At 47.2% G+C, this 23,213-nt stretch overlaps 1 protein-coding gene across 1 annotated transcript in view; it reads left to right on the top strand.

Moving 5' to 3' along the window:
* The window catches only part of LOC140429126 (probable ATP-dependent RNA helicase DDX60), a 205,073-nt gene that overhangs the window by 129,431 nt on the left and 52,429 nt on the right, over positions 1 to 23,213 (top strand). The window contains exons 20-24 of the mRNA XM_072515726.1: positions 1,606 to 1,748; positions 3,785 to 3,894; positions 9,376 to 9,480; positions 10,636 to 10,764; positions 15,018 to 15,145. Coding sequence (XP_072371827.1) covers positions 1,606 to 1,748; positions 3,785 to 3,894; positions 9,376 to 9,480; positions 10,636 to 10,764; positions 15,018 to 15,145 — 615 coding nt within the window. The remainder of the gene's footprint in view (positions 1 to 1,605; positions 1,749 to 3,784; positions 3,895 to 9,375; positions 9,481 to 10,635; positions 10,765 to 15,017; positions 15,146 to 23,213) is intronic.

The following is a 23,213-nucleotide window of genomic DNA, read 5'->3' as shown; positions in this document are numbered from 1 at the left end:
ATACTGGACGTCTGTAGAGGGATTTGGATAGTTTAAGTGAATGGGCTAAGGTCTGGCAGATGGAATACAATGTTGACAAATGTGAGGTAGGAATAACAGCAAAAGGGATTATTATTTAAATGATAAAATATTAAAACATGCTGCTGTGCAGAGAGACCTGGGTGTGCTAGTGCATGAGTCGCAAAAAGTTGGTTTACAGGTGCAACAGCTGATTAAGAAGGCAAATGGAGTTTTGTCCTTCATTGCTAGAGAGATGGAGTTTCAGACTAGGGAGGTTATGCTGCAACTGAATAAGCTGTTAGGGAGGCCACACCTGGAATATTGTGTTCAGTTTTGATCTCCTTTCCTGAGAAAGGACGTACTGGCGCTGGAGGGTGTGCAGAGGAGATTCACTAGGTTAATCCCAGAGCTGAAGGGGTTGGATTATGAGGAGAGGTTGAGTAGACTGGTACTGTATGCGTTGTAATTTAGAAGGATGCGGGTGGGATCTTATAGAAACATATAACATTATGAAGGGAATAGATAGGATAGATGAGGGCAGGTTGTTTCCACTGGCAGGTGAAAGCAGAACTAGGGGGCATTGCCTCAAAATAAGGGGAAGTAGATTTAGGATTGAGTTTAGGAGGAACTTCTTCACCCAAAGGGTTGTGAATCTATGGAATTCCTTGCCCAGTGAAGCAGTTGAGGCTCCTTCAGTAAATGTTTTTAAGATAAAGATAGATAATTTTTTGAAGAATAAAGGGATTAAGGGTTATGGTGTTCGGGCGGGAAAGTGGAGCTGAGTCCACAAAAGATCAGCCATGATCTCATTGAATGGCGGAGCAGGCTCGAGGGGCCAGATGGCCTGCTCCTGCTCCTAGTTCTTATGTTCTTATGTACAGCGAGTGGCTCAGATGCGGGATTCGCTGTGTAAGAATGTGGCGGAGGCAGAGTAAATTGAGACTTTCATAAGGGAAAAGGAAAAAATGCAGGACTGTGGGGAAAAGGCAGGGAGAGTTGGACTAACTGTATTGCTCTTGCAGAGAGGCAGCATAGACGCGATGGACCGAATGGCCTGCGCCTACGCTGCAGCCATTCTATCATTCTATTCATTATTCTAAAAGGCTCACCAGAATGATGCCAGAACTAAACGTTAGAACTACCAAGAAAGACTGAGCAGGCTCTTTTCTGCAGAAACGAGAAAGCAGAGGAGTGTCTTAATAGAGGTATATGCATTCACACCGAGGACTTTGATGGGGTGGATGCAGAGAAGTCTTTACCACTTGTAGCAGAGTCCTAAACTAGGGTCTTCCATTGCATAGTAGTCACTCACAAATCCCACAGAGAATGTAAGAGCGACTTGTTTATCAGAGTGTGGTTCAAATGTGGAACTTGCTACCACAAGGAGGAGGTGTAGTGAACTGGTGAAGGACAGACCCAACAAACACCCATCGGGGGAAGTGTTATGCTGATAGGGTTGGATGACATCAGGTGGGGGAACGGTTCATGTGGAGCATAAATACCGACATACCAAACGGCCTGACCCTGTGCTCCTTATTCTGCGGAGAGAGAACAATTGAGTGAACTTTTTAATTAAGACCTCTAACCGTGTTATGTTGTTGACAGATGGCTACAATTGGTGAAGAGCTACTGGGAAAGAGTGGAGAACAGTTCAGAGGAGCTTTCTTCAACAAAAATGAAACCAAAAAGCAAAAGAAGGCAACAGACTGAGGCTGGCAAAGGAAGCCAGACCTTCAAAGTGAGACTAGGTACTGACACCCATAACGAGATCATGCATCGTATTACATCACAACAATTTCCAGCATCTATTTGGGCTCTGACCCAAATTTTTAATTTAATCTCTGGCCACGGGGGAGATGCCAGAGGACTGGAGAACAGCGAATATGGTCCCACTATTTAAGAAAGGTGTAGAGACAAGTCAGGGAACTACAGACCCTGTGTGTCTCATGTCAGTGGCAGGGAAACAATTGGAGGAAATTCTGAAGGATAGAATCTACCTCCACTTGGAGAGGTAAGGTTTGATCAAGAATAGTCAGCATGGCTTTGTCAGAGGTCATGCCTAACAAATTTGATTGCAATCTTTGAGCATGTATTCAAGTGGGTAGATGAGGGTAGTGCAGTTGATGTAGTTTACATGGATTTCAGCAAAGCCTCTGACAAGGTCCCACGTGGGAGACAGGGTCATTTGATAAGGTGGATTCAAAATTGGTTTGGCTGTAGGAGACAGAGTGAAGACAGACAACAACTTTAGTGACTGGAAGCAATTGTCCAGTGGCGTACCACAGGGATCTGTGCTGAGTCCCCTATTGTTTGTCATTCATATAAACAACATAGATGATTGTGTTGGGGGAAGGATCAGTAAGTTTGCGGATGACACAAAGATTAGTCGGATGGTTAACAGTGAGGTTGAGTGTCTTGGGTTACTACCTGTGCTGTATATTTCCCACCTGTTTATTTCCAGCACTGTGGCCATATCTCAAGAGTGTAGCTCCCCACCACCTTCTCAAGAGCAATTAAGAAGGGGCAATAAATGCTGGCCGAGCCGCCAACATCTACATCCCAAGAAAGAATAATAAAAAGTCTTCCTAACTGCAAAAATCCCAAAATGTCTTGAAATGGAATAGTCTCTTTCTCTGACTCGTTTGCACGTCCTCCCCGTGTGTGCGCGGGTTTCCTCCCACAGTCCAAAGATGTGTAGGTTAAGTGGATTGGCCGTGCTAAATTGCCATTAGTGTCCAAAAAGGTTAGGTGGGGTTACTGGGTTACGGCGATAAAGGGGATCGGGTGGGGCTTAAGTCGGGTGCTCTTTCCAAGGGCCAGTGCAGACTCGATGGGCTGAATTGCCTCCTTCTGCACTGTAAATTCTGATTAATAGAAATAAGAAGACTTACATTGATCTGGCACTCCGTCCTATCTTTGACATACAGTTAGTCATTTTGAAATGCCACGTAGCCAGTTTAGAAGCAGTAATTGGATGAGTTGTCAGTTAATCTCTCTTTCGTGGTGTCAGCTAAGGGAGGAATGTTGGCCAAGGCAATGGGAGAACATTGTGCTTTGTATTGTGCTTAAAGGATTTTCACAATCTATCTGATGGGTGGCATGGTGGCACAGTGGTTAGCACTGTTGCCTCGAAGCACGAGGGGCCCGGGTTCGATTCCAGCTTTGGGTGACTGTCTGTGTGGCATTGAATTTGCACATTTTTCCTCGTGTCTGCATGGGTTTCCTCCCGTAGCCCAAACATGTGCAGGTTAGGTGGGGTTATGGGGATAGAGCGGGGGAGTGAGCCTAGGTAGAATGCTCTTTCAGAGGGTCAGTGCAGACTCAATGGGCCAAATGGCCTCCTTATGCACTGTAGGGATTCGAAGGTTCTGTGTTTCTATGGATCGTCCTTCGACATATTCAAGTCTTCTCCGCCATTCAATCATGGCTGATATTTTCTCATCCCCATTCTCCTACCTTCTCGCCATAACCCCTGATCCCCTTATTAATCAATAGCCTATCTATCTCGGTCTTAAAGACACTTAGTGATTGGGCCTCCACAGCCTTCTGCGGCAAGGCGTTCCACAGATTCACCACCCTCTGGCTGAAGAAATTCCTCCTCATCTCTGTTTTAAAGGATCGTCCCTTCAGTCTGAGGCTGTGCCCTCGGGTTCTAGTTTCTCCTGCTAGTGGAAACACCCTCTCCACGTCCACTCTAATAAAACAACACACACACCGAGTAGAGGTATTATTGTCTGAATTCGGGGTTTTGCCAGCGTCTCTTTACCTATTTTTCTTTTTGCAGTGATCTACAAGGAACGATACAATGACCTTGAAAAATTTGTGTGCGACTTTGAAGATAATGAATACAAGTTTGTTCCCTACCATCCCTGTTCTGCGTTAACTGTGAACCATGTAAGTTCTAACTTATCGGTAAAGTTATAACACTATACTGGTAATGCAAGGCCCGAACTAAGAATCTCAGTGGAATGGGAATATCCAACCCACTGATGCAGTTTGAATATTTTAATTGTGGCTGAAAGGAGATTGGAAATAAAATATCTGGCGCCGAATTTAGTATTGAGTGGGGTCCCGCGCTACAAGGCCGGAGGTGCAACCCTGCGTTCGTGGTCGGCAGGACCAAGGACCACATTTTATAAACTAACAAAAGGTGACCAAAAATAATGAAGAGGGAGACGATAAACTGAGGGTAAACTAGCAAGTAACCATAACATGGACAGGAAGAGTTTATTTAAATATAGAAGAGAGCCCAAAGTGAACATAAGCCCCTGAAAGAATGAGACTGGGGCAATAATAATGGGGAACCAGGAAAAGGCAGAGACGTTAAATAGATACTTTGCGTCAGTCTTCATGGTGGAAGACACTAATGGTATTCCAAAAATAGTAAATAATCAAGGGGCAAAAGAGGGGAGGAAATAAATACAATGGGCTGGATTCTCCGTCAGTCGATGCTGGTATGGGGGCCGACGATGTTGGAGAGAATTGAGAAATTGGGATCGGCACCGGGCATGGGTGGGCGCCGATCTGAGCGCGATGCTCCGGCCCCCTGGAATCGAGGTCCACAACCGCACGCCAGTGGGGGCATGTAAATGAGTGCAAATGACCCATTTGCATTCAGTTAATGGGTCCGGAACCCTGTGCTCCAGCCCTCCGTGAATCTGCTGTTCCCAGGGCCGGGAACCACGTGGGTGCGGATCGTTTGTGGTGTCTAGCGGTGTGGTCCTGTCATAGAACATAGAACATAGAACAATACAGCGCAGTACAGGCCCTTCGGCCCACGATGTTGCACCGAAACAAAAGCCATCTAACCTACACTATGCCATTATCATCCATATGTTTATCCAATAAACTTTTAAATGCCCTCAATGTTGGCGAGTTCACTACTGTAGCAGGTAGGGCATTCCACGGCCTCACTACTCTTTGCGTAAAGAACCTACCTCTGACCTCTGTCCTATATCTATTACCCCTCAGTTTAAAGTTATGTCCCCTCGTGCCAGCCATTTCCATCCGCGAGAGAAGGCTCTCACTGTCCACCCTATCCAACCCCCTGATCATTTTGTATGCCTCTATTAAGTCTCCTCTTAACCTTCTTCTCTCCAACGAAAACAACCTCAAGTCCATCAGCCTTTCCTCATAAGATTTTCCCGCCATACCAGGCAACATCCTGGTAAATCTCCTCTGCACCCGCTCCAAAGCCTCCACGTCCTTCCTATAATGCGGTGACCAGAACTGTACGCAATACTCCAAATGCGGCCGTACCAAAGTTCTGTACAGCTGCAACATGACCTCCCGACTCCGGAACTCAATCCCTCTACCAATAAAGGCCAACACTCCATAGGCCTTCTTCACAACACTATCAACCTGGGTGGCAACTTTCAGGGATCTATGTACATGGACACTTAGATCCCTCTGCTCATCCACACTTTCAAGAACTTTACCATTAGCCAAATATTCCACATTCCTGTTATTCCTTCCAAAGTGAATCACCTCACACTTCTCTACATTAAACTCCATTTGCCACCGCTCAGCCCAGCTCTGCAGCTTATCTATATCCCTCTGTAACCTGCTACATCCTTCCACACTATTGACAACACCACCGACTTTAGTATCGTCTGCAAATTTACTCACCCACCCTTCTGCGCCTTCCTCTACGTCATTGATAAAAATGACAAACAGCAACGGCCCCAGAACAGATCCTTGTGGTACTCCACTTGTGACTGTACTCCATTCTGAACATTTCCCATCAACCACCACCCTCTGTCTTCTTTCAGCTAGCCAATTTCTGATCCACATCTCTAAATCACCCTCAATCCCCAGCCTCCGTATTTTCTGCAATAGCCTACCGTGGGGAACCTTATCAAACGCTTTGCTGAAATCCATATACACCACATCAACTGCTCTACCCTCATCTACCTGTTCAGTCACCTTCTCAAAGAACTCAATAAGGTTTGTGAGGCATGGCCTACCCTTCACAAAGCCATGCTGACTATCCCTGATCATATTATTCCTATCTAGATGATTATAAATCTTGTCTCTTATAATCCCCTCCAAGACTTTACCCACTACAGACGTGAGGCTCACCGGTCTATTGTTGCCGGGGTTGTCTCTGCTCCCCTTTTTGAACAAAGGGACCACATTTGCTGTCCTCCAGTCCTCTGGCACTATTCCTGTAGCCAATGATGACATAAAAATCAAAGCCAAAGGTCCAGCAATCTCTTCCCTGGCCTCCCAGAGAATCCTAGGATAAATCCCATCAGCTCCCGGGGACTTATCTATTTTCAGCCTGTCCAGAATTGCCAACACCTCTTCCCTACGTACCTCAATGCCATCTATTCTATTAGCCTGGGGCTCAGCATTCTCCTCCACAACATTATCTTTTTCCTGAGTGAATACTGACGAAAAATATTCATTTAGTATCTCGCCTATCTCTTCAGACTCCACACACAATTTCCCATCCCTGTCCTTGACTGGTCCTACTCTTGCCCTAGTCATTTGCTTATTCCTGACATACCTATAGAAAGCTTTTGGGTTTTCCTTGATCCTTCCTGCCAAATACTTCTCATGTCCCCTCCTTGCTCGTCTTAGCTCTCTCTTTAGATCCTTCCTCGCTACCTTGTAACTATCCATCGCCCCAACTGAAACTTCACACCTCATCTTCACATAGGCCTCTTTCTTCCTCTTAACAAGAGATTCCACTTCCTTGATAAACCACGGTTCCCTCGCTCGACGCCTTCCTCCCTGCCTGACCGGTACATACTTATCAAGAACTCGCAGTAGCTGATCCTTGAACAAGCCCCACTTATCCAGTGTGCCCAACACTTGCAGCCTACTTCTCTACCTTATCCCCCCCAAGTCACGTCTAATGGCATCATAATTGCCCTTCCCCCAGCTATAACTCTTGCCCTGCGGTGTATACTTATCCCTTTCCATCATTAACGTAAACGTCATCGAATTGTGGTCACTGTCCCCAAAGTGCTCTCCTACCTCCAAATCCAACACCTGGCCTGGTTCATTACCCAAAACCAAATCCAACGTGGCCTCGCCTCTTGTTGGCCTGTCAACATATTGTTTCAGGAAACCCTCCTGCACACGCTGTACAAAAAACGACCGATCTATTGTACTCGAACTATATCTTTTCCAGTCAATATTTGGAAAGTTAAAGTCTCCCATAATAACTACCCTGTTACTTTCGCTCTTATCCAGAATCATCTTCGCCATCCTTTCCTCTACATCCCTAGAACTATTAGGAGGCCTATAAAAAACTCCCAACAGGTTGACCTCTCCTTTCCTGTTTCTAACTTCAGCCCATACTACCTCGGAAGATGAGTCCCCATCAAGCATCCTCTCCGCCACCGTAATACTGCTCTTGACTAGCAGCGCCACACCTCCCCCTCTTTTGCCTCCTTCTCTGAGCTTACCAAAACACCTAAACCCCGGAACCTGCAACATCCATTCCTGTCCCTGCTCTATCCATGTCTCCGAAATGGCCACAACATCGAAGTCCCAGGTACCAACCCATGCTGCCAGTTCCCCTACCTTGTTTCGTATACTCCTGGCATTGAAGTAGACACACTTCAAACCAACTACCTGAACACTGGCTCCCTCCTGCGACGTCAAATCTGTGCTCCTGACCTCTATACTCTCATTCTCCCTTACCCTAAAACTACAATCCAGGTTCCCATGCCCCTGCTGCATTAGTTTAAACCCCCCCAAAGAGCACTAACAAATCTCCCCCCCAGGATATTTGTGCCCCTCAGGTTCAGATGTAGACCATCCTGTCTGTAGAGGTCCCACCTTCCCCAGAAAGAGCCCCAGTTATCCAGAAATCTGAATCCCTCCCGCCTGCACCATCCCTGTAGCCACGTGTTTAAATGCTCTCTCTCCCTATTCCTCATCTCACTATCACGTGGCACGGGCAACAACCCAGAGATAACAACTCTGTTTGTTCTAGTTCTGAGCTTCCATCCTAGCTCCCTGAAAGCCTGCCTGACATCCTTGTCCCCTTTCTTACCTATGTCGTTAGTGCCAATGTGGACCACGACTTGGGGCTGCTCCCCCTCCCCCCTAAGGACCCGGAAAACACGATCCGAGACATCACGTACCCTTGCACCTGGGAGGCAACATACCAAACGTGAGTCTCTCACGCTCCCACAAAATCTCCTATCTGTGCCCCTGACTATAGAGTCCCCAATTACTAATGCTCTGCTCCTCTCCCCCCTTCCCTTCTGAGCAACAGGGACAGACTCCGTGCCAGAGGCCCGTACCCCATGGCTTACCCCTGGTAAGTCGTCCCCCCCACAAGTATCCAAAGCGGTATACTTGTTTCTCAGGGGAACGACCGCAGGGGATCCCTGCACTGACTGCTTTTTCCCAGTCCCTCTTACAGTTACCCACCTATCTCCAATCTTTGGTGTAACTAATTCCCTGAAGCTGCTATTTATGACCCCCTCTGCCTCCCGAATGATCCGAAGTTCTTCCAACTCCAGCTCCAGTTCCCTAACTCGGTCTTGGAGGAGCTGGAGATGGCAGCACTTCCTGCAGGTAAAATCAGCAGGGACACTAACTGCATCCCTCACCTCAAACATCCTGCAGGAGGAACATTGCACTCCCTTCCCTGCCATTCCGCTATCTTTCTACCAAGATCTGGCTAACAACTAAATTAAATTTTTTATAAAAAATAATAATAATATAATAAAATAAAATATGGTGGACGTCGCGGTGGGCCAAAGGGGGCAACTGCCCATGGGGCAGGACATACCCAGGAATGGTGATGGTGGTATCTGGGATATTGATTGGCAGGTGTGACTGGATGAGTAAGAGTCAATGTAAGACTGTTGTTTGAGTAGTTGACTGAGCAGTCAATTTTGCTACAAACACAAAGATGTTAGCAAGGACATTGCAGAGTCTAGAAGACTTGTGATTTGCCACTGTTATGCTGAGGTCGATGCCATGTGATCCACCTGGCTTCACTTCTTATCAAAAAAAAGTGGAGGCAAGGGATCCTTTGAGAAGAGGTTTTGTGTTTCCTTGAAAACAGTCATGAGGAAGACCACGGGAAACTACTCCATGTGTCCTTCATCCAATATTGCTAATTTCTCATTGAGGTTGAAAACGGGACATTTATATGAACAGCTGACGAGACTGCAAAATGTAGAGAAATTAGCAAGGGATTTACCCTTAAGCAGATCACCACTACGATATAAACGCTGGGTTGTTTAAACAAATAACGTGAATTGTAATCTTTCCAGACATTAGTGTCAGTGAAGGATTTGCGAATTTTGCAGTTCTTTACTCAATGGGGTCTGTGATGTCACTGAAGGACATTATTCATTCTGCCATGTCTGATTCTAAACCAAATGTATCTTTATCTTTCAGATTGAGGAATATGGGATCCCTTCAGACCTTGCTCTTTCGCCACCTGAATGCCTCAGACTGTATGACACGATGGAATATGTGTTCCCCCAATGGTCCAGAGCAAAGGTACGGAAAACTACGCAATGCAGAAGAAATGTCGAAAACATAAAAAGCCTAGCAAATTGAAGGATCATAGCAGGTGATCTGGTCACATTGTTGCTCGTGGGGGCTTGCTGTGTGTGGAAATGTTCCCGAGTTCCTACATTAATAATAATAAGAATAATCTTTATTGTCACAAATAATAATAATACTCGCTTATTGTCACAAGTAGGCTTCAATGAAGTTACTGTGAAAAGCCCCGAGTCGCCACATTCCGGCGCCTGTTCAGGTACACAGAGGGAGAATTCAGATTGTCGAAATTACCTAACCGCCTGACTTTCGGGGCTTGTGGGAGGAAACCAGAGCACCCGGAGGAAACCCACGCAGACACGGCGAGAACGCGCGGACTCCACACAGCCAGTGACCCAAGCCGGGAATCGAACCTGGGACCCTGGCGCTGTGAAGCTGCTAACCACTGTGCTTTGAACTCCCCAAACCTTTATCAAACCCACAGCCCAAGAATGAATTGAAAAAAATGATCCTGGTTCCTTAGAAATACTGATTTTCATAGATCATAGAATTTATAGTGCAGAAGGAGGCCATTTGGCCCATCGAGTTTGAACCGGCTCTTGGAACGAGCACCCTACCCAAGGTCAACACCTCACCCCTACCCCCATAACCCAGTAACCCCACCCACCACTAAGGGCAATTTTGGACACTAAGGGGAATATATCATGGCCAATCCACCTAACCTGCACATCCTTGGACTGTGGGAGGAAACCGGAGCACCCGGAGGAAACCCACGCAGACACGGGGAGAGCGTGCAGACTCCGCACAGACAGTGACCCAAGCCGTAATCGAACCTGGGACTCTGGAGCTGTGAAGCAATTGTGCGATCCACAATGCTACCGTGCTACGTTTAAGGCTAAGCTCTGGTTGGAGAGTTTGTGTCCTTTATTTATTAAAACCATGTTCAATGCCAAGATTCGAGGTGAGTTCAGATCTGATGTTCCTTGCCCCAAATTATTACAGTATAATTAATTATTATCAATTCTATATGCCAGCAAGATCTTATTACTGACATGATTGCCAAGGCCTCTTTCTGCTCATTATTTAATGGTAAAGCTGTTCTTCGCGATAAATATTCTCTCACCTGTCGCTTCTGGTTCGGTGTTCTCGCAGGAACTGGAGCCTGAGGAATACAAGTGCTTCAAAAATAAAGTCATCATCAGGAAGCGCGATGTGAGAGAATATGAAGCTGAGCTGAAGAAAGAACTTGTTGGATGGGTTAAAGCAGGGTGGAAGAACAAGGTGAGTGTGTCCTCACTGCAAAAACACACAGGGTTCCATCAAAGTAAAGCAGAGCTGGTCCATGACTGTGTTTGTGCTCCACACACGTCTCCTCACACCACCCTTCATTGAACCCTTACCAGCATTCCTTTCAATTCACGAGAACAATAAAAATAGGAGAAAGAGAACACCATTCAGCCCATCAAGGCTGCTCCGCCTTCCAATATGATAGTGTCGGATCTTGGGTTCGAACTTCATTTTCATTGCCTGCTCCCAAATCACCCTGAGAGACCAAGGGCAGAATTCTCCGTAGCTCGATGCCGAAATCGAGAACGCCGATTGGGCGGAGAATGGCGGCCGGCGCCGGATTCGGGTCAGGCGCCGGTTTGACGCTGGTTCGTAAGGCTGTGCTCCCTCCAAATCGGCGTCATCGGGATGCGCGCCCTGTGCAGTCACAATACCATTGGCGCGTCATCAGCCAGCCCATCTGCGATGCTCCGCCTCCACTGGGCCGAGTTCCCGATGGCACGGGCCACGCGAGGTCCCAGCGGTCGTGAGCCTGACGTGCGGACAGTGTCCAGCGCCGCCACACCTGGCCGAGATCCATGCCGCTGCCCAGGGAGCTTCTACTAGGTCTGGTAGGAATGGTGGGGGGGCTGGCCAGAGAGTGGGCTGTGGGGTCGGAGTGGGGGGTACGTGGTCCAGCATGGCCGACGCCGTGTTTTCTGCCGCAACCGGTGGGGGTGTAGGACTGTGCGGCTGCAGCTTGTCAGCCCTGTGTATGCGGGGCCCGGGACCCGGCGATTTTCCGGCCGTTCCCCGCGCATTCTGCGGGTGTTTCACGTGGCGCGCCTCTCACTGTTACCGGAATTGGTGAGGGGTTCACACCGATTGTCTCGTCGTGAACCACTACGGGTCCTCCGTTGGTGTCAGCACCTAGCCTCAGAAAAGGAGAATCCAGCCCAATAAATCTCCCACCCCAGCCTGAAATGTATTCAGTGATGGGGCATCCATTACACTCTGGGGTGGAGAATTCCAAAGATTCACAAGTCTCTGAGTAAAGTCACATCTCTTCATCACAGCACTAAATGATCGCCCCTTACCTCGATGCTATGCTTGGTGCCCGGTGTTTTAGATTCTATGACTTGGGGGAGATGACCGTTCACTGTCAAGCACCTTCAGCATCTTGTAGGTATCAATGTGATCACCTCCCATTCTACTAAATTCCAGAGAATACCAACCTAAATTATTCAGCCTCTCATTCCAGGAACCCACCTAGTGAACCTTCAATGTACCATGTTTCCCCCCTCACGTGTTCATCTAACTTCTCCTTTTGTGCATCTATACTATTCACCTCAGCTGCTCCTTGCAGTGTTATGTGAGAGTACCTTTAAGAAATGGGTGTTTATAAATGGGTGTGTATATAAATATCTGTAGTGAGAGTACCTTTAAGAAATGGGTGTTTATTACTGCAGTGATGTCAGAGAGTGGGTGGAGCTGGGCTGTCTGTCAGCTTTTTACTTTTGTTTTAGGCTGTTTGCTGCAGGGTGCATTTTAGTTTAGTTTTCAGAGCTAGATAGCTGCAGTCACAGCAGGAAAGGTGTATTAGAGTCTCTCTCTGTAATCTGAAGACTGTAAATCGATCCTGGTGATTTCAAACCAATAACCGTAGTGACTTTAACCTGATGGGCTTCTGGTAAAAGGAGTTTTAAGTCTTATGGATGTTATAAGGAAAGTTTAAAGGATTACTTAATGTTGTATTCTTTGAATGTTATATTTGAATTGATGGTTGCTAAGATGTTCACTGTATGTTTTAAAAAGGTTAACTTGAGTTCATAGAATAAACATTGTTTTGCTTTCAAAAATACTTTTCCATTTCTGCTCTACCACACCTGTAGAGTGGGCCATGTGCTCCCCATACCACAATCTATTAAAAGTTGTGGGTTAGGTGAACTCCATGATACACTTTGGGGTTCTCTAAACCCTGGCCCATAACAGCAGTACTGAATTACACTCTCTAGTTTCTCCGGAGTGCCATACTGAATTTCTTCGTGCCTACCTTATATTTATGGGGCGGTCGTGTGGCGCAGTGGTAGCAGTCCTGCCTCTGAGATAGAAACTCCGGGTACAAGTCTCACCCAGGACTTGATGGTCAAGGGAGGTGAGTTCATAACGTGGCGAAGACAAGTTGTATGTCAACCTGCAAAATCCTTCCAGAACACGCCAATGGCTGGTGGTAAGAGTGGGAGAGACTACTGGTCAGCCAGGCTTGCTGTGGAGTGACACCCCTCAAGCTATAAGCCCCTGTCCTAACGGCCCCGAGTGACCTCTTCCAGGAATAACTAGCTAAGGAAACAGACAAAACTCTGCCTTAGTGCATCATTTGGTGCAGGAAGAGAAAGAAGACAACCTTCTATTTATGAGTCCTGGTTTTAGTCTCTTCAATTCAGATAAATGTAAGAAATTGGTACATACATTGTATTATATGGATCTGGTGCAGTGATGGTTTTAAAAGCCTGAGTTAGGGTGTGTTTATATCTGCTGGAGTAATATCTAAAAATAAATCGTAGTTTAAAAGAAAGACAGACACTGTGGCTGCAGAAGGTGCAATGAAGATGTCATAAAAGTGAGATCATCGTTATTTAAGGTCACGCCTATGGTTACAAAGAAAAGCCTAATGTGTTTTCTTTATGATTTCTGCAGAGTAGATAATTAGAGACAGTGGGCTGGACACTCCGATTGTCAGGCTATATCCTGACGCTGGCATGGCAACAGTGGCATTTTATGACTGAGGAATTGACGCAGAACGGCCACCGATCCTCCGTTTGGTGGGGGGGCTAGCAGACAGGCAGGGTAAAGCACCCGGCTCTAGCTGCCGATACGGCCAGAGGATGGCTGGGTCCGTGGCCACGCATGCGCACGGCACCGGACTGCAGTGGCTGCGGCGTGCAAATGACGCTGGCCACGCGCGGACCTGGCCTGCCAAATAGTGCCCCTCATTCGGCCAGGCTCGCGACCCCCAGACCGCCCCCCAACAGTGCCCCCAGCCCCTACCAAAGTCCCTCATGCCCGTGCATCGGCTCGCCCCCGACTGTGGCAGCGCATGGACTCAGTCCGCAGCCGCCACACCGGGTTCCCGACAAAAAATACCACACACGACCGACGCTGTCGGGAACACGGCCGGTCGGGGGCGGAGTATCGGGGAGTGGGCCTCAGATAACGTTCTGAGTCTGTCGATACCGGGGGGGATACGATATTGGAGGGGGCGGAGCATCGCAAAAGCGGTGCTGCCCTCGATTTCAGCAACAATGTTGATTCTCTGGCCAGTCGCCAAAAGCGATTTCGGCGTCGGCGGCCAGAGAATCCAGTCCATTGTGTTTATACTTACGTAATGAGGTCATGGAATTTGAGTGGGATGAAAGTGATGTAATTATTGGGAGGAGCTAGGTCTGTAGAAATCTGTAGCAGGGCTGAAACTGTCAATTTGGAGGGAGTTCCCTGGAAATTGTGAGCTGAACACCAGCTTCTGCAAAAGGCTGCCAGGTTGAGCAGTAGTCTGACTTGGGCAAGAATCTGCAGGCTGTTTCCTGACAGTCTCTCTCTCTCTCTCTCTCTCTCTCACACACACACTCTCCCCCTCTCTCCCCAAGCAGTCTTTCAAAAGGAATTCTTTATTCAGAGGCTGGCAAGTAATCCTGAATTTACTAGTTTTATTTAAAAGTGTGTTTTGACCTGTGATGGGTTTTGCTTGATTGCAGATAAAGAAGGTCGCAGTTAAGAGTTAAAGTGTTTCATTTTATTGTTGGACATTGTTTAACTGGTAATTTAAGCTGTATTTCTGCGCTGTCAAAGATAGTTTAATACTGTGTTAATAATTAAGTTTCATTTAATATACCATATCCCTATATTGTGCCAGTGATTGGTCATAGGGGCAGATTCAATCAAAGCCTTCAAGACGGAATTGGCTAATTATCTGAAGAGAAAAAAAAATTGCAGGGCTACAGTGAAAGGACTGGGCAATGAGACCAGCTGAGTTGCTCTTACAGAGAGCCAGCACAGGCATGGCCTCATTCTCTGCTGTAGCTATAGTATGATTCTATCTGATGAAACCTCTGGGGGGATTGTAACATGTGACTGCTGAAATGGTGGAAGGTAGATGGACCTTGGCACTTCAGATCTCCACTACTCCAGCAAAGACAAGACCCAACCTTTCAGAATAGCTGAATGAGCCATGTTACCATTAGTGACGTAAGGTTAACGTTGGTTTTTCTCAGGTTGAGGACGTGCTGCTTTCGTTGGACCCGGAAACTGAAGGGACATTTGGGCAAGAAAAGAAGACAAACTTCCCTCTTCTTGTTGAAACTCTTCAAAACATGAATTTGTTACCTGCTTTATTTTTTGCGTGAGTATCGATGGGCCATCACTGGGGGAGATGGAATTGGGGCTGTCACGAGATGACAAATCTGTTTAAAAACGCACAAGTGTAATTTTGCATTGTACATCTTGCAACTCCCTCCCCGAGAGCACTGTGGGTGTACCTACACTACGTGAGCTGCCGCAGTACAAGAAAGCAGCTCACCACTATCATGTGAGAGCACCTTTAAGAAATGGGTGTTTATTACTGCAGTGATGTCAGAGAGTGGGTGGAGCTGGGCTGTCTGTCAGCTTTTTACTTTCGTTTTAAGCTGTTTGCTGCAGGGTGTGTTTTAGTTTCATTTTCAGAGCTGGATAGCTGCAGTCAGAGCCAGAAGGTGTATGAATCTCTCTCTGTAATCTAAAGACTGTAAATCGATCCTGGTGATTTAAAACTAATAACACATTAACCTGTTGTGCTTCTGGTGAAAGGTGGTTTAAGTCTTATGGATGTTAAAAGGAAAGCTTAAAGGATTACTTAGTGTTGTATTCTTTGGGGGTTGTATTTGAATTAATGGTTGCTGAGATGTTCACTGTATGTTTTAAAAAGGTTAACTTGAGTTCATAGAATAAACATTGTTTTGCTTTAAAAAATGCTTTTCCATTTCTGCTGTACCACACCTGTAGAGTGGGCCGTGTGCTCCCCATACCACAATCTATTAAAAGTTGTGGGTCAGGTGAACTCCATGATACACTTTGGGGTTCTCTAAACCCTGGCCCATAACACCACCGCCTTCTCGAAGGGCAGTTAAGACTGGGCAATAAATGCTGTCGGGGAAGGAGTTCCAAGATATACAATGCAAAATTATAGGTGAATTGGACATTCTGAATTCTCCCTCAGTGTACCCGGACAGGTGGCGGAGTGTGGCGACTAGGGGCTTTTCACAGTAACTTCATTGCAGTGTTAATGTAAGCCTACTTGTGACACCAATAAAGATTATTATTCTTATTATATTATCCGTTCAGTCAGAATAATTACAATGTAAAAGCCCACACAAAAATATTTCAAGGTTTAGTATAATATGCCACAAAAGTTTGTGTTTTTTGAAGGGGTGACAAAGGAAATTGATGAGGGAAGGGCTGTGGATGTACAAAGAACAAAGAGAACAAAAAACAATACAGCACAGGACAGGCCCTTCAGCCCTCCAAGCCTGTACCGGTCATGCTATCACCCTTGGCCAAACCTTTCAGCACTTTCTTGTGCCGTATCCCTCTATATCCATCTTATCCATGTATTTGTCAAGATGCCTTTTGAACACCGTTAAAATATCTGCTTCCACAACCGCCCCTGGCAACACGTTCCAGGGACTCACCACCCTCTGTGTAAAAAACCTGCCTCGCACATCTCCTCTAAACTTTGCCACACGGACCTTAAACCTCTGCCCCCTGGTGACTGACCCCCTCCACCCTGGGAAAGAGTGCCTGCCCATCCACTCTTAATGCCCCTCATAATCTTGTAGACGTCTATCAGGTCACCCCTCAATCTCCGTCGTTCTAATGAAAACAGTTCGAGTCTATTCAGCCTCTCCACATAGCTAACACCCTCCAGACCAGGCAACATCCTGGTAAACCTCCTCTGCACCCTCTCCAAAGCTTCCACATCCTCTGGTAGTGTGGCGACCAGAATATTCCAAGTGCGGCCATACCAAGAATACCAAGAATCTATACAACTGTAGCATGACTTACCAGTTTTTATACTCAATGTCCCATCCAATGAAGGCAAGCATGCCGTATGCTTTCTTGACTACCTTGTCCACTTGTGTTGCCACTTTCAAAGATCTCTGGATCTGCACGCCCAGATCTCTCTGACTTTCGATATTCCTAAGAGTTTTGCCATTTACGGTACATTTCTCCTCTATGTTAGATCTACCAAAATGCATTACCTCACATTTGTCGGGATTAAACTCCATTTGCCATTTCTCTGCCCAAGTCTCCAACCTATCTATGTCCTGCTGTATCCTCTGACAATCCTCAACACTGTCTGCCACTCCATCAACCTTGGTGTCATCCGCAAACTTATTAATCGGACCAGCTACATTTTCCTCCATGTCATTTATGTCTACTACAAAAGTATATACTACAGAGTAGTTTATATGGACTTTAGTAAGGCGTTAAGGTCCCACGTGGCAGACTGGTACAAAAACTCAAATCTCATGGGATTCGTGGTGGGCTGGCGAGACAGATGCAGAACTGGCTTGGTTATAGAAGACAGAGAGTAGCAGTGGAAGGGTATTTTTCAGACTCGAGATCTGTAGCTAGTGATGATCCGCAGGGATCAGTGCTGGGACGTCTGTTGTTTGTAGTATATATAAATGATCTGGAGGAAAATGTGGGTGGTCTGATTCGTAAGTTTGCAGACGACACGAAGATTGGCGGAGTTGCTGATAATGCTAAGGATTGTCAGAGGATACAACAGGGTATAGATAGATTGGAGCCTTGGGCACAGAAATGTCAGATGGAGTTTATTCCGGACAGATGCGAGGTGATGCATTGTGGAGGATCAAATCTAGGTATGAATTAATACTGAAAATGGCCGAACCCTTAGGAAAATTAAAACACTTAGGAAAGTTCGGGGAGCTGTGTAGGGTAGGGTTTTCACGCAGGGCGTCATAGAATTTACAGTGCAGAAAGAGGCCATTCGGCCCATCAAGTCTGCACCGGCCCTTGCAAAGAGCACCCTACCTAAGCCCACCCCCCCACCCTATCCCCATAACTCAGTAACCCCATCCAACCTTTTTGGACACTAAGGGCAATTTTAGCATGGCCAATCTACCTAACCTGCACATCTTTGGACTGTGGGAGGAAACCAGAGCACCTGGAGGAAACCCACGCACACACGGGGAGAACGTGCAGACTCCGCACAGACAGTGACCCAAGCCGGGAATCGAACCTGGGACCCTGGAGCTGTGGTGCAACTGTGCTAACCATTGTGCTATCGTACCCCCCCCTGAGGAGTGGAGGGTTCCTGGAATGCGCTGTCGGGGGTCGTGGTGGAGGCAGGCGCATTAGCAACATTTGAGAGGCACCTGGATGGATACCTGGGCGGTGAGGAAATGGAAGCATATGGACCGAGAAAGGGCAGAAGTTTTTTTGGGAGGTTTGTTTTAGTTCGGACATCATGGTCGGCACAGGCTTGGAGGGCCGAAGGGTCTGTTCCTGTGCTGTACTTTTCTTTGTTCTTTGTTCTTTGAAAGAGTTGCTTAGTCATTACAGCGGGTGGGATGAATTTCCATGGGTGTTCTCCCACTTTTCCACAGTAACTACAGCAGAAGCAGCACATAAAGATTAAGAGAAGGAGAGGGCCATTTAGCCCTTCAAACCTATTCTGCCATCTTTATCAATATTACTGAATACTTATATATCAGTATTATATCACGATTAAATGCCTCATGTTGACGACCTCCCAATCATCAATACTCAGGCGAGAAGCAGCCAAAATGACATAACCTTAGCTCATAGCTTGGCATGTTAAACCACAGTATCGCTCTGGTGAAACTTTGCCCTCTAAGGTTAAGGTATTCTTCCAGAGAACTGGACACATTGGACGGGATTCTCTGGCCTCCCAGCCATGTATACCTCAGTGGCGGGAGGCGAATGCCACTGTTGGCGGTGTTCTCCATTTCCGCCACTGTCAATGTGATTTCCCAATGAAGCCGCCCCACGCTGCCCGGAAAATCATGTGCGGGAGTGCCGTGCGGACGGTCCACAGCATCCTGCCGATGTGAATGGCCAGAGAATTCGGGCCATTATTTTGAATGGGATCTGATCAAGGATCAAATGAAGCATAATTTCCTTCATTTTGCTTTCCAGTCCCCTTATGATAAAGGCCAACATACTTCTTTAGCCTTTTTGACTACTTTTTCTACCTGTCCACTGGCATTTTATTAACCTATGTATGTTTTATTAATTAATTCACACGATGTGGGTCTTACTGGCAAAATCAGCAGCAAATGCCCATCCTGAATGTCCATTCCGAACGCCATCCCGACTGCCTATCCCGACTGCCTATCCCGACTGCCTATCCCGAATGCCCATTCCGAATGCCCATTCCGAATGCCCATTCCGAATGCCCATTTTAAACGCCCAACCGGAATGCCCATTCCGAATGCCCATCCAAAAGCCCAACCGGAATGCCCATTCCGAACGCCCATCCCAAATGTCCATTCTGAATGCCCATCCTGACTGCCTATCACGAATGCCCATCCCGAATGCCCATTCCAAACGTCCAACCTGAATGCCCATTCCGCATGCCCATTCCGAATGCCCATGCCGGATGCCCATTCCGAACGCCCAACCTGAATGCCCATTCCAAATGCCCATCCCGAATGCCCATTCCGAATGCCCATTCCAAACGCCCAACCTGAATGCCCATTCCGAATGCCCATCCCGAATGCCCATCCCGAATGCCCATCCCGAACACCCATCCCTAATGCCCATCCCGCCTGCCTATCCCGAACACCCATCCTGAACGCCTATCCCTAATTCCCATTCCGAATGCCCATCCCTAATGCCCATTCCGAATGCCCACCTCGACTGCCTATCCCGAACACCCATCCTGAACACCTATCCCGAATGCCCATCCCGAATGCCCATCCCGAACACCCATCCCGAATGCCCATCCCGAATGCCCATTCCTAATGCCCATTCCGAATGCCCATTCCGAATGCCCATCCCGACTGCCTATCCCGAACACCCATCCTGAACACCTATCCCGAACGCCCATCCCGAATGCCCATCCCGAATGCCCATCCCGAACACCCATCCCGAACGCCCATCCCGAATGCCCATTCCTAATGCCCATCCCTAATGCCCATTCCGAATGCCCATCCCGACTGCCTATCCCGAATGCCCATCCCGAATGCCTATCCCCAATGCCCATCCCAAATGCCCATTCCGAATGCCCATCTGGAATGCCCATCCCGAATGCCTATCCCGAATGCCTATCCCGAATGCCGTCAGGAGCCACCTTCTTGACTGCTGAGTAGCTTGCTACGTCATTTCAGTGGACATTGCTGTGTGTCTGGAGTCACATCTCGGCCAGACCCGGTAAGGAGGGCAGATCCCCTTCCCTAAAGGACATTAGTGAACCAGATGGGTTTTTACAACAATCGAGTGATGGTTTCATGGTCATAGAGTTCAACAGCACAAAAAGAAGCCTTTCGGCCCATCGCGTCTCTGCCGGCCATCAAGCACCTAACTATTTTAATCCCATTTTCTTGCACTTGATCCGTAGCCTTGTATGTTGTAGCATTTCAAGCGCTCAGGTAAATGCTTCTTAAAAGTTGTGAGGGTTCCCGCCTCTACCAGCCTTTCAGGCAGCGAGTTCCAGATTCCCACCCCCCTCTGGGTGAAAAGGTTTTTCCTCAAATCCCCTGACCCTGACCTTAAATCTATGCCCCCTGGTTGTTGACCCCTCAACTAAGGGGAAAAGTTTCTTCCTAGCTACCCTATCTATGTCCCTCATAATTTTATACACCTAAATCAGGACCCCCCTCAGCCTTCTGTGCTCCATGGAAAACAATCCCACCCTAACCAGCCTCTCTTCATAGCTGAAACCCTCCAGCCCAGGCAACATCCTGGTGAATTTCCTCTGCACCCTCTCCAGTGCAATCACTTCCTTCTTATAGTGTGGCATAACCTGTGTTTTATACAGCTCCACCATAACCTCCCTGTTCCTATATTCTATGCTTCGGCAAATAAAGGCAAGGTTCCCATCTGCCTTCTTCACCACCTTATCTACCTGTCCTACTGCCTTCAGTGATCTATGGACACACACACCAAGATCTCCCTGGGCCTCTGTACCTCCTAGCATCCTACCGCACATTGTATATTCCCTTGCCTTGTTAGTGCTCCCAAAATGCATCACCTCGCACTTTTCAGGGTTAAATTCTATTTGTCACCGTTCTACCCATCTGACCAGCCCGTCTATATCGTCCTGTAATCTAAGGCTTTCCTCCTTGCTATTTACCGCACCATCAATTCTCGTGTCATCGCTGAATGTCCTGATCGTACTTCCAGCTGGCGTTAAATTCAAGATTTATTAATTACCTAAATTTAAATTTTGCAGCTGCTGTAGTGGGATTTGAACTTAAAGAGAATGAGGATCACTGCTTTTCTGTCTGTGAGAAATCTTGCATGTGATTGGCTGCTTCCCCTGTATGCATGGCGATCTCCTTGACCTTTGAGCCTGATTGAAATTGTTGCCAGGGAAAGGATACTCTATGACATAAGAGATCACATGATGTCTGTGGGAAGCTTTCTTCAAATCAAATATCGAGTATAGCTGCTTTGGCTGTAAAATCTAGCTCATTAATGTCATTTTCTATTTCTCATTGCCAATTTTTGTCTCACCTATATTCTTGCAAACCCTCTTGGGCTATTGTAGTACATTAAAGGCGTGCAATATCGGGGCAGCACGGGAGCACAGTGATTAGCACAGTTGCTTCACAGCTCCAGGGTCCCAGGTTCGATTCCCGGCTTGGGTCACTGTCCGTGCGGAGTCTGCACGTTCTCCCCGTGTGTGCGCGGGTTTCCTCCGGGTGCTCCGGTTTCCTCCCACAGTCCAAAGATGTACAGGTTGGGTGGATTGGCCATGCTAAATTGCCCCTTAGTGTCCAGAAAGGTTGGGTGGGGTTACTGGGTTACGGGGATAGTGTGGCCTTGGGTAGGGTGCTCTTTGCAAGGGCCGGTGCAAACTCGATGGGCCAAATGGCCTCCTTCTGCACTGTAAATTGAATCTATGATTTTGAAGTGCCGTCACCGCTCTAGTGTCAGAAACGCAACAACCAATTGATGCACAGCAGGATCCCAGAAACATCAATTCAATAATGACCAGGTAAACAGTTTCTTACCTGAAGGATAAATATTAGCCAGGACAATGGCTCACTGGGTTCATTAGTGGCAATGTGAGAATTATATTATCCTCGAGCTTTTGACGCCCTGTTAATTGTATATTAGTTGTTTAAATTAGGTTCTGGTGATGGGTATTAGCTGTCCTCCTGTGCTTAGGAACAGACTGAAACTGTAACAAAGCCAGCAAACACTGGAAAATCTCAGCAGGCCTCTTGGCATCTGTGGAGAGAGAACAGACTAACGTCTCGATTCTGGATGACCCTTCGCCAGAGATGAACTGGAAGTCGGATGAGATTTAGACTGTTGTTGGGGGGTGGGGGGGGAGCAGTAAGGGCTGGATAGTAAGGGCAGTAATAGGGCAGCATGGTAGCACAAGTGGATAACACTGTGGCTTCACAGCGCCAGGGTCCCGGGTTCGATTCCCGGCTTGGGTCACTGTCTGTGCGGAGTTTGCACGTTCTCCCCGTGTCTGCGTGGCTTTCCTCCGGGTGCTCCGGTTTCCTCCCACAGTCCAAAGATGTGCAGGTTAGGTGGATTGGCCATGATAAATTGCCCTTAGTGACCAAAAACGTCAGGAGGGGTTATTGGGTTACGGGGATAGGGTGGAGGTGAGGGCTTAAGTGGGTCAGTGCAGACTCGATGGGCCGAATGGCCTCTTTCTGCACTGTATGTTCTATGTTCTATGTTCAATAACAGTCCAGAGGAGGTTCACCAGATTGATTCTGGGGATGAAGGGGTTGGCATATGAGGAGAGATTAAACAGTGTGGGCTCAGACTCGCTGGAAGAGGGGATCTGATCAAGGTATATAAAATACTAAAAGGGATTGATAAAGTAAATTTAGACCATATGGCAATCTAAAACAAGAGATCACATATGGAGGTTGAAAGGCGGTAGATTTAAAAGTGAGACGAGGAGGCACTACTTCTCGCTGAGGGCGGTGAATTTGTGGAACTCGCTGCCCCACAGTGCAGTGGAATCTGAGTCATTTATTAAGACGAAGCTCATGAGGACAGAGAGGTATATCGAGGCCAAAAGCTTGAAGACAGTAGTAGCAGAGTTGTGTGTGTGTGTGTGTGCTCTGCTCAAAAGAAAAAGCGAAAAACTGGATCGCATGACACACTTCCCTTCTGGTGATATGTGCTGCTATCCATTAAAGGGACATTACCACAATGTATTTTCTGCATTAGAAAAGTAAATACACTTT

Source organism: Scyliorhinus torazame, chromosome 9, assembly GCF_047496885.1.
Source record: "Scyliorhinus torazame isolate Kashiwa2021f chromosome 9, sScyTor2.1, whole genome shotgun sequence".
NCBI lineage: Eukaryota > Metazoa > Chordata > Chondrichthyes > Carcharhiniformes > Scyliorhinidae > Scyliorhinus > Scyliorhinus torazame.
This window is presented reverse-complemented; position numbering and strand designations above follow the sequence as displayed.